Source organism: Amblyraja radiata, chromosome 26, assembly GCF_010909765.2.
Source record: "Amblyraja radiata isolate CabotCenter1 chromosome 26, sAmbRad1.1.pri, whole genome shotgun sequence".
Lineage (NCBI taxonomy): Eukaryota > Metazoa > Chordata > Chondrichthyes > Rajiformes > Rajidae > Amblyraja > Amblyraja radiata.
In genome coordinates this window covers 17,189,474-17,203,791 of record NC_045981.1, presented here as the reverse complement: position 1 = coordinate 17,203,791, position 14,318 = coordinate 17,189,474, and the positions used below count along the sequence as shown (strand labels likewise).

Sequence of the window (14,318 nt, the reverse complement as noted above, 5' to 3'; positions counted from 1 at the left end):
GTGGTCATTTAAGACGGCTTGCATGACGCGTGCGATAATGTGCTCGGATGAAGTGCGTAGTTACCAGTCGGAATTATGCTCAATGAAGCATTCACATATTATTTCTGCTTCAAATAAAGTCACAAACTAAACATATTCACCAATCAAGACATGATATATACCACAATGACATGCAGCAAAATTATAATACAGTATCTCAACTCTTTTTACACATTGCAATTAATGCAATTTCTATTATTTCTTTCCACTTCCAAACAAAAATGTGGTTGGATTATTCAGCGTATGATCAACTTGTGTCAATAAATCCTGGATTATAACATATATGCTTAACCATGCACACTAGAGATTGATGCAAGCATGTTTTCTGTGAAGGACCGAAAATTATCATGACATGGCAATAGCATGGGTCGTTATTGCTATTGGTACAGAAACACTCTCGCTTCCCACGTAATTTATCCACAACAAATTATACAGGTTGCAAGGAAATTTCTAAAGGCATTTTATGATAATAGCTGTTAAAACTGACTATACTCATATGACAGGTTAAACATTACACTAACTAACAAGAGATGGCCAAAGGACATAAATGCAGCAAATGTTCTTTTGATAATATATTTAAAGGTGTCAAGACACCACATTACGGGGCATTCAGATTAGATGTATGTGTTGTGAACAGCAATGAAGATACCCAGTTTGTAAGCACCAAATTAAAAAAAAATTGTTGATAAACGCTTTTTCCATCATTCCCACTTCAGAATTAACGTTAAAATTTCAACTGAAATATTTCCTGACCAAATTTGTGATGTATATGACCGGCCGTAGAAGTAAAACCTGGATAAATCCAACGTATAGTTGTGAATGTTGCACATCAAAATAACAGTACTGATACTCCATATTAAGAGCATTGATTTGCCGTTAAAATGAATTCTGTAATAACGTGTCAATGGTAGCAGTGACAATCGAACACTGCGGTTTTAATGTTTCACGTGTTCACAATTTAATTAATCCATCTTTATGGATTAAAACAAATAATAACATTGGGAATTAAAACATATTTGATTGTATTCCGTTATCAAACATAGTCAATGTTCGCTCTGAAGACATTTCCAGCACAATAGGGTCAGGAGGGGGTGGGGGTGAATCAGTGCAGGATGGATAAATGGCGGTGGGGGGGGGGGGGGGGGGGGGGGTGTTGAGAAGGCAATCGGTGCGGAATGAATGGAGGCAGGGGAATTAGTGCATGTTGGTTGAAGTAGGCAAAATTGTGAGGGCTGAGCGCGGGGGGATCTGTGCAGGATGAAGGGGTGGGGCAGTGCAGGATGGATGGGAAGGGGGGTCAGTACAGGATGAATTGGGGGACCAATGTAGGATTGATGGGGAGCGGCAGGAGAATCAAGGCGAGGTGGATAGGGAGATCAGTGCACGATGAATAGATGAGGGTGGGGGGAGAGATGAGGAGGGGAGCACACGGGATGTCAGTGAGGACTGAATAGAGGTAGGAATGGGGATCAGTGCGGGATGGAGAGGAGGGGTCTCAGGATAAGGGGGATGGAGAGAAAGGGGCAAAGGAGGTGGGAAGGAAGGTCAGCGCTCCTCGGAGAACATCGGCATCATCGCTGCCTTAGCCGTCCCTGTCCATCGCCAAGTGCCGCCGCCAAGGGGGAGGCAGTTGGGATCTCCTCGCCACCGCCTCCCCTCCTCCGCCAACCAACTGGAAGGTGCGGGGCCGAGCGGTGCAGATGCTTCAGACGGCGGAAGGAGGCCTCCCCGTCCCTCCTCCCGGCCTCGGCGTGCGAGAGGGTTTGTTTTGAAAGCGCCGTTGGTGGAGTGGCAGGCAGCGGCTACTATCAGGCCAGACGGGGTGCGGGAGGAGGAGATGGAGTCGCCGCCGCTGCTGCTGTACGGGGCCCGTCATTCGCTCCGACCCTCCGTCACGCCACATTTAGCATCTTTCCCACGCATTACAGCCGTCGCCGACACAAAACGTCACGTTCCTTTTCTCCAGAAATGCTGCCTGACCCGCTGAGTTACTCCAGTTATTTGTGTCTATCTTCGGTATAAACCAGTATCCGCGTGCCAAGCCGGGCAAAATGACTCGGCGTTTAGGTTGCCCGACTGCACTTTGGGTGGTCAGTGGCACCCGGGCAACCGCTAATTTCGAGCCCTGTAATATGTACCTCCTGTCCGATGGTAGTAGCAAGAAGAGGGATTGGCCCAATGGTGGGGATCCTTGATGACAGATGATGCCTTCTTGGGAGGTGGGGAGGGCTGTGCCATGGTGGCCGTGCCATGGTGGCCTGACCTGAGTCCCACTCTCTCTGCAGCCTCTTATTTTCCAGTGTATTGGAATTGCAGTACCAGACCATAATACAACCAGGTAGCATGCTTTCTATAGTGCCTCACTAGAAGTTGGTTAGAATATTTGGTCGTCTGAAGCATCTGACATGCCAGATCTTTTTAAACATCTTGGAAAGTAAAGATCATGATCACATCTTTGTGCTGGGCCCAGGGCGGATCATCTGAGATGGTAACAAAGGAATGGCCAATGTTAGGTCAAGGTTATGGGTAGAGACCTTGCATCCTGCTTTTTCAACAATTCCAGTGAAAATAAGGTATTTTAAGGTTCAGGTGCAAGATTTGTTGTCAATGTAGAAACAAACAACTGCAAATGCTTGTTTACAAAAGATGACACAAAGTGCTGGAGTAACTCAGCAGGTCAGGCAGCATCTCTGGTACATGGATAGGTGACAGACTGAAGAAGGGCCTTGACCAAAAATGTCACCTATCCATGTGTAGGAAAGAACTGCAGATGCTGGTTAAACCGAAGATAGACACAAAATGCTCAAGTAACTCAGCAGGACAGGCAGCATCTCTAGAGAGAATGACTAGGTGACGTTTCAGGCCGAGACCCTTCCTCAGACTGAAGAAGGGTCTTGACGCGAACATCACCCACTCCTTCTCTCCAGAGATGCTGCATGTCCCACTGAGTTACTCCCACTTTTTATCTTCTGTTGTAAGTGACCTTAGAGTTGTAAGTGACTGAGTTACAACATCAGTTGTTCGGTTATGTTCTGTTTTCTTTAAATTATTTTTATTAGTAGCTGTTAACAAACTGAATGTAAACAACTAACTCTCCATGCTGTTATAAATGCTGTGTGTTGTAAACTGTCATGATGGCTGGACTGCAATCTATGTGGAAGTTGATTACAGCCCAGTCTTATAAATGTTAGATGTGTGAGCCTTACAGGTAGAACTTGTCAGGTTCACTGGAAAAAATGAAGGCACAGGAGATTACAGCTGCTGACATCCAGACCAGAAAATAAACTGCTGGAAGAACTAAGCAAATATGGAGGCAAAAGATTGTCGACATTTTGGGTCGAAACTCAGTATCCTGTTCTCCCAATGCTTCTGAAAAAATAACAACTCCAGTAATCACAGTATCTGACTTTGCAACAACGAAGCGCTCATGCATGTTTGATTATACATTTGACAATATTAAAGAGCATATGGATGACTATGCCTCAGTAAGCTATCCTTACACATAGGCATCCCTTATATGGTCTGATAAACTTATGTAGCCCTGATGTATGCAAATATAGATGGTTGGGGAAAGAATCACCATATCCTAATCATTTACATTTGGCTTAATGCAAAATGGGAATTTTGTATGCAATATTTTAACAAATAGAAGCTGTAAGGCACATTGAAAAAATATTTTGTTCAGTTCAAATTGCAAAACAGTAGTTTCCATGACTTGCTTTGCACCACTAAATCGATCCGAATGTTTGGTCTAGTTTTAATGCCAGGCTTTCAAGGTAAATTTTATAAATGTAAATGAGAGAATGGCATTCTCCTGCAATTTGAATTGGATAAAATGTACGTAAAATACAATATTCACATTTGCTCAACATTTTCACTTATGCCTTCTCTAACATTAGTATGTATCCACGTGGGGCTATTCTTAACTGTCATGGTCTTTAAAGATTCTAATTATCTGTATTAAGTCAATTAAATCGAATTTCATTGTACCTTAGTTGGTACACGTGACAATAAACAGACCTTTGAAACCTTTAAGTAAAATGGTCTGTAGGAAACCTTGGCATTTTTATATATATTAACACACACACCCGACAACTAAGAAACAATCACCTTGAAATATAACATAATACATTTGAAAGTGCTTCAATCTGAACTAACTTTTTTTGATTTAGTTACCAAATTGATCTGTGCTAATATTGATCAAAATACCCTTCATGTGACTGAATTTAAGTAAGAAGAGCTTTCACATTATTGCATAGATGACAAAAGAAATGAAATGTTAAAAGATTTCTCCTCAGGAGTATAATTCCTCAGATCGTTTTATGAACTACTATCCTTACTGTGAGTCCCTTGGTAACTGTTAAATTGTGTTAGAATTTGCATACATGTAAGGCATCTGTGAATTCACAACTTTACTAAGCATACAAGTGCTCTGGTATTTGCTTAGGACATGTTTGTTCGATGTGCACAAGAGATACTGCAACTTTGCACAAGCAGGATTTAAATTGTTTTGAAATGACACAAAGAACAGATGAGTGGATGTAATTGACTTCCGATGTATTTTTCACGCATGTTATTACATTCCTAAAGATTCCTGTTCATCGTTGACTTTAAATGACTTAACATGGATTCTGTCAGAAAAAGATGCAGATTTATGCTTGTAAGCCTATTTGCATACATGCAATTTGCTTACGTCCTTTATTTTTAGAACTAGGTGTTGTATTAAAATTATTTGATTGTGCATGGTTTTACACTTTGGAATCACCTCCAAATGAAGCAGCAGCTCATGCTGGAATTGTAGGGAGTGGCTGTAGCAGAGCTCAGGCAATTTTTCCAAAGATGACAAGGAGATAACTTCAGGATCTGATTGATTCGTTTGTGGCTGCAAAGATTATTATTGTATTTAGTTTCCAACCCACTGCAAGAAACATTTGCCAAATCAACCTGAACTACTACTGTTTCTTGCATGGCACCAACTTGTCCGTAATGTCCACATTTTTTACTAATTGCATTATCATCTAGTCCTTTTTCTATAATTCAAGCAACCTCGCTTTACCTGAATTTTTCCCTTCACTACTTGGTTCAAAGACCTAGCCATAAACTAAATAATTCTTACATAACACCTGTCTTTGCTAACGTTTTTTACACACCATTAATACGTGTAATCATCATTAGAATGAGAAATAGGCCAAGCAGGCCCTCTAGCTTGTTTTGCTGTTCGGTGGGATCTTGGTTTATTTGTTCTTGGCCTTATCCCCACCATTCTGTCTTAACCTTTTAATGCCCAACTGCCCTGCAGTCCAATTATCTATCTTGACCATAAACATACATGATTTAGCCAGCTATTTCTTATGTCCACCCATGCTCATTCACTTTCTTGATCAATTCTCACTCCTGTACTGATCTAATTCTTTATTAACAGGGATGCCCAATAATCTTTTCCTTTGCCGATCTGTCCAAAACGTCAGGTACCGTGGCATATTTAATACCCAACCTTGATCACCTTGCAACTATGTCTTAGTCATGGGTTTCAGATCATACCCATTGAATTATATTTGTACTATCAATTCATGTCTTGTTGCAAATGTTGTTCACATCAGAAAAAGAGCATCTAATTTATCTTTGTAACTTTTCTCTATGCTAGCTATATCCATTTCTGTCACACGCTAGTTATTACACTTCTTACTAACTTGCATTATCATCATGTCCTTTCTCTATAATTTTACAAACTTCCCTTTACTTCACTACTTGGTTCAAAGACCTAACAACAGTCCTAGTTATTTGAATTATTATCAGATATGGAATGGGAAACAACTTGCTACTGCAATTCAATTTTTCAACATTTTATTCCTTTCAAAGTGCTTCAAGCAGAAGACTATTTTTCTAATTTTCTAATTTTTGCATCTAATTTTATTTTTAGACGTATTTTGCAGAAATATGGAGTAACAGAGGATTTACTGATGGAGTGCTCGCGAAGGGAGGAGATTTTGCTGGACACACTGCCCTGCCTGTATAACTGTATTCCTGACAGCTGGAGTGATCTGGATTCACTTGTAACTGCGGTAAAAGCAGCAGTAAAGGATGAGCAAAAGAAAATTGTGTGGATTGAACAATCACCTCTCTAGGGTATTTATCTAAGGATTGTAACAGGAAATTGGAAAGAAAATAATAATTTATAGGTGTATTTTTCCCCTTACTCTTAACACTGGATATTAAATGGGAGATCATATAGGCAATTCCAATGCATCTACTTCTGAAAAAGCATACTTTTACATTTTCCCAATTTCTCCAATCTTTATGATACATTAAAATATGTCTATTTTATAGTTTCAGACATAATGCACTTTTCCCTCCTTGCTCCCTTCTCTCACCTTCCCATGAATCCACTTTCTTATAATGGGAAAAGGGCTTAAGAAAACTGAAGAAGAGTTTCGACCTGAAACGTTGCCCATTTCCTTCGCTCCATAGATGCTGCCCACCCGCTGAGTTTCTCCAGCATTTTGTCTACCTTAAGAAAACACAAATACTCTTGAAAATAAAAGTACAATCTCAAATCTCTGCAGTGCTATAAATTGGTTTCCATTCAGTCTTAATTTTCTTGAGTCTTTTGACTGTAAATAATCGTGGATTCAAAAATCTTCATAATATAGCCATTTTTATGTCAAATTCAACCACTACTGGGATCTCCAATGCTTTTCCATGCCAATTATTAAACTTATAAAGTGACATTTTTTGCAAAGGTGCCGTTAGATTATTTTTGCAGTTATTTTGTCCCATTTAGTAATGCACTTTGCGATGTCTGTGTGTAAGAAAGACTATATCTAAATATAACTGTTAAAAATGTCAGTCACAATGAAACACAAATTGGCTCTTGTCAATGCTTGCAGATACTGTACAACTGAGCGTATGCATTTAGCATCGTTTGATAGCAAAATGTGACTGCATTCATATAATTTATCCTCACAACTTATTATACCTATGCTAATTGTTGTGTAATTACTGGATAGAAATTATCGGCACCTATGTATACTATATACTGAAAATGTTTTTTGACTGCTGCATGATTCTGTGAATTAATTCTATACAAGTGCAAGTTTTTGTACTGCATGTAAAGTTTGTAAATATGTGATGTTTTAACTGGTATCTGACACCACGGCTTTGCATGGACTACCAAAGCTTTGTGAAAACAATTTTAGCACTTGTTGGAATGTTAGGTTTGAGCAACCATTAGAAGTCAATGGCTAGTTACCTCCAGGACAAATGCAATGTATTGAAAATGCTTCAATTCTGCAAATTAAACAGTGCACATTTAACACAGTGTTGAATATTCTTGTGGCTGTGATGGATTATTTAATTTGATTCAATCAAGTACAATAATAAATTCATTTCTCCCATTATGCAGTGAAAAACTGAGCTTTATTTCATTAAGATTATAATTAAAAACAAAATAATCAACGTCTGTGTGTAGGAACAGTGGTGGTAATCAATTATACATTTGCACTTGCAACTTTTTATATGTGGAAATATATACTCAATAATTTGTGGATATTGTAGAAGTTTTGTTTTGTAAAAATGTGAACACAACATGGCAAGTGCTACAGGAGTGCGTAATTATGAATAACAAGAGGAAAGTCACTGCCTGTTAACTAACTGGGGTTTCTAGAGAAAAATATTATTCAAGCTGTTATTTGTTGAGAAAATTATTAAGCTATCGAATGCCCTGTCAGATAAAGAAGCCTTATGTCTTTCGGCAAGTGGAAGAAATTTCAAGTGACTGGATTTAATTTGATAGTTGTTTCACAATGCAGTAAGGCATGTATGACAATTCATATATTCTACCGTAACATTCAATAACAATTCAAATGTTTACTCGTGTTTAAGTAGGCTGTTATTTATGTACTTGATGTAATCAATAAACTCAATCGTTCAATGTTGAAGTCTATATATTTTTTAAATTGTGCAGTCCTTCCTTAAAGGAATTGAATATTTTCAAAATTACATCCATAAGATAACGAATTAAAAACAAAACATAGTACAGTAATGCAGATGGGACAAAATTTTACTTCACGAGGTAGCAATCAAGATGTCATATTGGTCTTTTATGCAAAACTGTAACCTGGCTGTTTATCTGTCTTTCCAACTGTAATGTACATTAGTTATTCGAACTTCCACCATATTTGAAGTGATATTTACATTATGTTACATATCAGACATGCTTTAATCCTCGTAACATATTTAGTTCATAATTACTTCCATATTTTGGTTGAGAATCAACAATTTTGAATGATCCTGGCGGATTCTTCTCATCATTCCTTAAACTTCCATTCTTGTCGACACATCGGACAATGTTGCTGTACCTGCTGAGAATTCAGCCATTTCAGAATGCAGTGCATGTGGAAACAATGGGAGCACTGGCCCCAAACCAATGGGCAGTCATCTCCTGGAACTTTACCTGAAAAGCAAATATGTCTGTGAAAGATCCCGTGTACATTTCCCAGCCACAGATTGCAAAAATATAATTATGTCTACACATTCGAGGAGTAATACTTGGATCTGATGGTTTGCAGTTTGACTTCTGCTCAAAAAAATTAAAGATCAGAAGTTTATATTTCAACTGGCAAAAACAAGGCTAGCTTCGTCCAAAGATAAACATAAAATGCTGGAGTAACTCAGCGTGACAGGCAGCATCTCTAGAGATAATGGATAGGTGACGTTTTGGGTCAGGACCCTTCAGACTAGGTTCGTCCAACTATTTCCAAGCTTTTTTAAAGTGATATACGAGAATAAACTGAAATCTGCTTTCCTATCATTAAATAGGTTTACTGGATTTTAGCATTACCATTTGAACACTTATTAAAAGTCACTGAATTGAAATAGGAGAAAAACTAAGTCACTTTAAATTTGGATGCAGATATTCTGGATTTCTCTCAGTATCACTCAGTGATAAAAAGGAAGTTAAACAGATAGACACAGCAGTCTGAAGAAGGGTCTCGACCTGAAACGTCACCCATTCCTTCTATCTTTCGGGACGACAGATGGCACAATGGGCTAAGTGTTCGGCTAAAGCCGGAAGGTAGCCGGTTCGAATCCCGCTTGGAGTGCATACTGTCATTGTGTCCTTGGGCAAGACACTTCACCCACCTTTGCCTGTGTGTGAATGTGTGTGAGTGATTGGTGGTGGTCGGAGGGGCCGTAGGCGCAGATTGGCAGCCACGCTTCCGTCAGTCTGCCCCAGGGCAGCTGTGGCTACAGAAGTAGCTTACCACCACCGAGTGTGACTGAGGAGTGAATGAATAATGCGATGTAAAGCGCCTTGAGTATTAGAAAGGCGCTATATAAATCCCATCCATTATTATTATTATTATCTAGAGATGCTGCCTGTCCCGCTGAGTTACTCCAGCATTTTGTCTATCTTCGGCATAAACCAGCATCTGCAGTTTCTTCCTACTCATTTAATCTGCTCCACTGCAAAATCTCCTCAGGGTATGCCTACTTTGAAGAAGCTCTCCTCCTCTCTCCGAGAATTCTGCATCATTCTCTCACACTGCACCCCCTCTGTGATTCCTCCTGCTCTCTGACTGAGTCTGAAGAAGGGTCACAATCCGAAACGTCACCCATTCCTTCTATCCAGAGATGCTGCCAGTTCTTAAGTTACTCCAGCCTTTTGTGTCTATTTTTTGTGTAAACCAGCATCTGCGGTTCCTCCCTACACGTATTGGGGAAGGCTTTCGGTTCTCGGGAAGGAAAGATTTGTGCAGGGCTGTGATGTGGCACATAAAATGGATTGAAACCTATATGTTTGTAAAAAGATTTGCTATTACACTTGGCAAGAGTTTAATCTTGTTTGGGAGGACGATTGAAAATATGGGATAGGCTTAAATTAGCAATACAGGAGTATTAGAAGATAGGGATACATTCAAAAGAGAAAAAAATGAAATTTGGAAAATTAGCAACATTTTGAATAGCACAGCAAACAGTAGTTGGTAAATAGAATTTGGCTGTGCTAAATGGTTTACACTTAAATGCTAAGAATATGAATAAAGCAGATAAGATAATGGCACAGACATGCACATGGAAGTGTGATATATTAGCTGTTCCTGAAGTGTATTTTAAAGAGGGTCAGAAATTGCAATTTAACAATTTTGGTTGCAGGGTTTACAGACGAGATCGATGTGGAAAGTATAAAGGGTGGTGCCAATACAGCGGTAGGATGCGTAAAAAATTGACTATAAAATTTGGAACAAAGGTAAATACATTTATCTTGGCAGAAAATAAATTGAATGGTAATTTTTTTTTAACTGGTTAAATATTTAAGATATTTAAGAAGGATTTGGTAGTCCTTATGCATGGATCATTGAAATTAATATGCAGTTCAGCAGGTAATTAGGAATGCAAGCTGCATGCCTGTCTGTAGAGACATCTAACCAGAAAAAAGACACAAAGTGCTAGAGTAACTCAGTAGGTAGATAAAAATGCTGGAGAAACTCAGCGGGTGAGGCAGCATCTATGGAGCGAAGGAATCGGCGACGTTTCGGGTCGAGACCCTTCTTCAGGCTGATGTTGGGGGGCGGTAAGAAGAAATGAAGAGGCGGAGACAGTGGGCTGTGGGAGAGCTGGGAAGGAGAGGGGAAAGAGGAAGAAAGCAAGGACTACCTGAAATTGGAGAAGTCAATGTTCATACCGCTTGGGGTGTAAACTACCCAAGCAAAATATGAGGCTCAGCAGGTCAGGCAGCATCGCTGAACAACATGGATAGGTGACGATTCATAGAAACATAGAAAATAGATGCAGGAGTAGGCCATTTTGGCCCTTCAAGCCAGTACACCATTCAATATGATCATGGCTGATCATCCAGAATCAGTACCGTTTCTGCTTTCTCCCCATATCCCTTGATTCCGTTAACCCTAAGAGCTGTATCTAACTCTCTCTTGAACACACGAAGGTCTCCAATGCTTTCTGTGGCAGAGAATTCCACAGATTCACAACTCACTGGCTGAAAAGGTTTTTCCTCATCTCAGTCGTAAATGGCCTACCCCTTATTCTTAAATTGTGACCCCTGCTTCTGGACTCCCCCAACATAGGGAATTTTTTTCCTACATCTAGCCTGTCCAATCTCTTAAGAATTTTATATGTTTGGGTCAGGACCCTTCATCTAACTCTAACATTGGGACAGGCATCTGGAATATTGTGCGTAGGTCAGGTCTCCCGAACCAAAGAGGATAAACTTGTGCCAGAGGGAGTGCAGCTAAAGTTCATCAGATTGATTCATCAGGCAGATTTGTCATTTAAAGAAGATTGCTCTGATTAAGACTTCACTCTAAACAAAAAAAAACGAAAATGTTGAAATTCCAAGGTAAAGGCAGAAAATGCTGGCGATACCTTTAAGTCTTTAAGGCGGAGATTGACAGATTTTTGATTAGTAAGGGTGTCGGGGTTATGGGGAGAAGCAGGAGAATGCGGTTGAGAGGGGAAGATAGATCAGCCATGATTGAATGGTGGTGTAGACTTGATGGGCCAAAATGCCTAATTCTGCTCCCAGAACTTATGGATTTATAATACTGAGCAGGTCGGGCAGCATCTGTGGAGGGAGAAATAGAGTCAGGGTTTCAGGCAGGATGACCTGCCATCGGAACAGGAAAAGTAAGACAACAAGCTCATGTTTTAAATTGCAGGCAGGAGGGAGGATGAGAACAAAGGCCCTGGAGACAAGGTTGCTGCTTGTGTCGGCTGAAGGTGCGGAGAATGGGCGATCGTTTCACTGAACACCTTTGCTTTGGCCTATGTGATCTCGCAATTGCTAAATACTTTAATTCCTCTTCCCATTTCCATACTCTCCTTTCAGTCCTGGGCCTCCTCCACTGTCACACAGCGAGGCCAAATGTAAATTGGAGGAACAGCACCTCTTATTTTGCTTGGGTAGCTTACAACCCAGCGGTATTAATATTGATTTCTCTAATTTCAAGTAACCTTTGCATTCCCTCTCACACCGTCCCTCCCCCACCCTTGCCGTCCTACTAGTTTCACTGTCGTCCTGCTGAGTTTCACTGCATCTACTCGTTATCACCTTCTGCACAGCCAACCACCTTTCCTTGATCATCTTTGCTGGCTTTGATTTGTTCTTTTCATACCTTTCATTCATTTGTTCTTTGACATTTAATTCATTATCATCGTTGAAAACATTAACAACGTGGTGGTGTTGGTTTCCGACGGGAACGGTGATGGACGCACTACACATCTCTGTCCTCCAGTTCCTGCGGACAGCGCCGCCTTTCAGTGCAGGTTCTTTGTACATTTCCATATCTCTCATTTCCCTCTCCCTTGACTATCAGTCTGAAGAAGGGTCTCGACCCGAAACGTCACCTATTCCCTTTCTCCAGTGATGTTGCCTGGCCCGCTGAGTTACTCCAGCGTTTTGTGTCTAACTTCAGTGTAAACAAGCATCTGCAGTTCCTTGCTATATATTTGATCTAAACTTGGACAGCTTTTGCCTGTGTCCTGCAATTTAATAAATAACAACGTACTCACATGTCAGTGTGAAGCCAAACACAAATTGGAGGAACAGCACCTCATATTTCGCTTGGGCAGCTTAATAGTCCTGCAGCTAACTTCAAGTGCAGGGATATGGGGAAAAAGCAGGAACGGGGTACTGATTTTGTATGATCAGCCATCATCATATTGAATGGCAGTGCTAGCTCGAAGGACCAAATGGCCTACTCCAGCACCTATTTTCTATGTTTAAGTAACGTTGCATCACCTCTCTCTGTCTCTCCCTCACCCTAGTCATTGTACTAGTTTCACTGTCATCCTGTTGAGTTTCATTGTTTGAATAACTCACCTAGCCCACAGCCAACAATAGACAGTTTCCTTTATCATCGTTACTTGTTTTACATTTCTTTCATTCATTTGTTTTCTATCTCTCTACATCGCCGTCTATATCTCTAATTTCCATTTCCCCCGACTCTCCAGTCTGAAGAAGGGTCTCGACCCGAAACGTCACCCATTCCTTTTCCTCCAGTTACTTCAGCGTTTTGTGTCTGTCTGCAACACACTCACAGTCTGGGCAGCAGCCATTAAACGCCGTCCGGCAAATGCCACAGTTCTCGTCGTTCGCCACCCAGAACCAAGTGGCGATGGCGTTCCAGCGCTTCACCTTCACTCGCATGGCGGCAGACGGAGCAGTGGGGAAGGAGGGAACGTGAGGGAGTGAGCGGGGAAGAAGGGAGCCGGGCCCACGGCACCGTCGGCTTCCGCTCACAGGAAGGCCCGGCCCGGCCGCCCGCTCGCCCGCTCAATCCATCACGTTCCTCGCCTCACGCAACCATTTCATGAGCTGTCAGGACAGATGACTTCAATTTTTTTTAATTAAATATTTTAAGCGCCACCGGGGGGAAATCTAGCCGCGGCGCTTAAAAATATAAAAGTCATTTATCCCGCTGGCTCATTAAATGGTTGCTTTTCTCATCGTTAGGGAGGGGCGGGGAGGAGGGGATGTGAGGAGAGTTTGAGAGGAGAGTTTGAGGGAGAGGTGATGAGGTGAAGTGGAGAGGGGAGGGGAGTTTGAGGGAGGGCAGGGGTAAAAGATAGGACGGGAGGGGGTGAAAGATAGGACGGGCAGAGGAAAGAAAGAATTGGTGTAGGAGAAGAAGTGGGAGGAAAGTGTAGGGTTAGGGGGGAAAAGGAGTTCGGGCAAAGGAAGAAGGGAGTGGTGAGGGGGAAAGGAGGGGGAATGGGGAGCAGGAGGAGGGGAGAGATTGGTTTGTTGGGGGTAATAGGGATTCTTCTGGACACTCACTTTCTGCCTCTCACTTTGGACAGCTCCTCTATCAGGCCTGGAACTGGGCCTGTCCCACTTAGGTGATTTTTTAGGTGACGCCTGTCGCCACATGTTCGCCGGTGGTCACTGTGGTGTCGCCTGTATGGTCGTGAGTAGTCTCCTCAGTCGCACAAAGGGTTGTAGTGTCTTTCTGGTCGCCGCAAAATTTTCAACATGTTGAAAATTTTTCGGCGACAGTGGGTTTGACGCATACGAGCGTATCTTGACTTCTCCTGACATAGGTGCTATGGTAGGTTTTCGCCATGTGACGTAGATTCTCGCCGGTGCTGACCGGTGAATTTCATTGGCGCATTGGAAAAACCCACGTCCACAGCTCCACGTGGTCAGGCGAATATAGTGCGTAGACATTGCACATTTTGTTTTGGGGTCATCGGATAGTGCAACATGGCTCCAAGAAGAAGGAAGGGGCAGCTCAAGGGCAAGGCCCAAGCCCCATCACCACCCA

General features: G+C 41.5%; 2 protein-coding genes across 3 annotated transcripts in view; one reads left to right on the top strand and one right to left on the bottom strand.

The window, feature by feature from the left end:
- Positions 1-7,364, top strand: part of card14 (caspase recruitment domain family member 14) — a 61,489-nt gene extending 54,125 nt beyond the window's left edge. For both annotated transcript variants that reach the window (XM_033044342.1, XM_033044341.1), the window contains exon 21: positions 5,960-7,364. In XM_033044342.1, coding sequence (XP_032900233.1) covers positions 5,960-6,164 — 205 coding nt within the window. In that variant the 3' untranslated portion in view covers positions 6,165-7,364. The remainder of the gene's footprint in view (positions 1-5,959) is intronic.
- Positions 7,365-7,443: 79 nt separating this feature from the next.
- anapc11 (anaphase promoting complex subunit 11) lies at positions 7,444-13,502 on the bottom strand. The gene is made up of 2 exons (XM_033044343.1): positions 13,093-13,502; positions 7,444-8,491 (listed from the first exon to the last, which is right to left on the bottom strand). The coding sequence occupies exons 1-2, from the start codon at positions 13,199-13,201 to the stop codon at positions 8,346-8,348; spliced, it is 255 nt and encodes an 84-aa protein (XP_032900234.1). The 5' UTR covers positions 13,202-13,502; the 3' UTR covers positions 7,444-8,345.
- Positions 13,503-14,318: the final 816 nt, after the last annotated feature.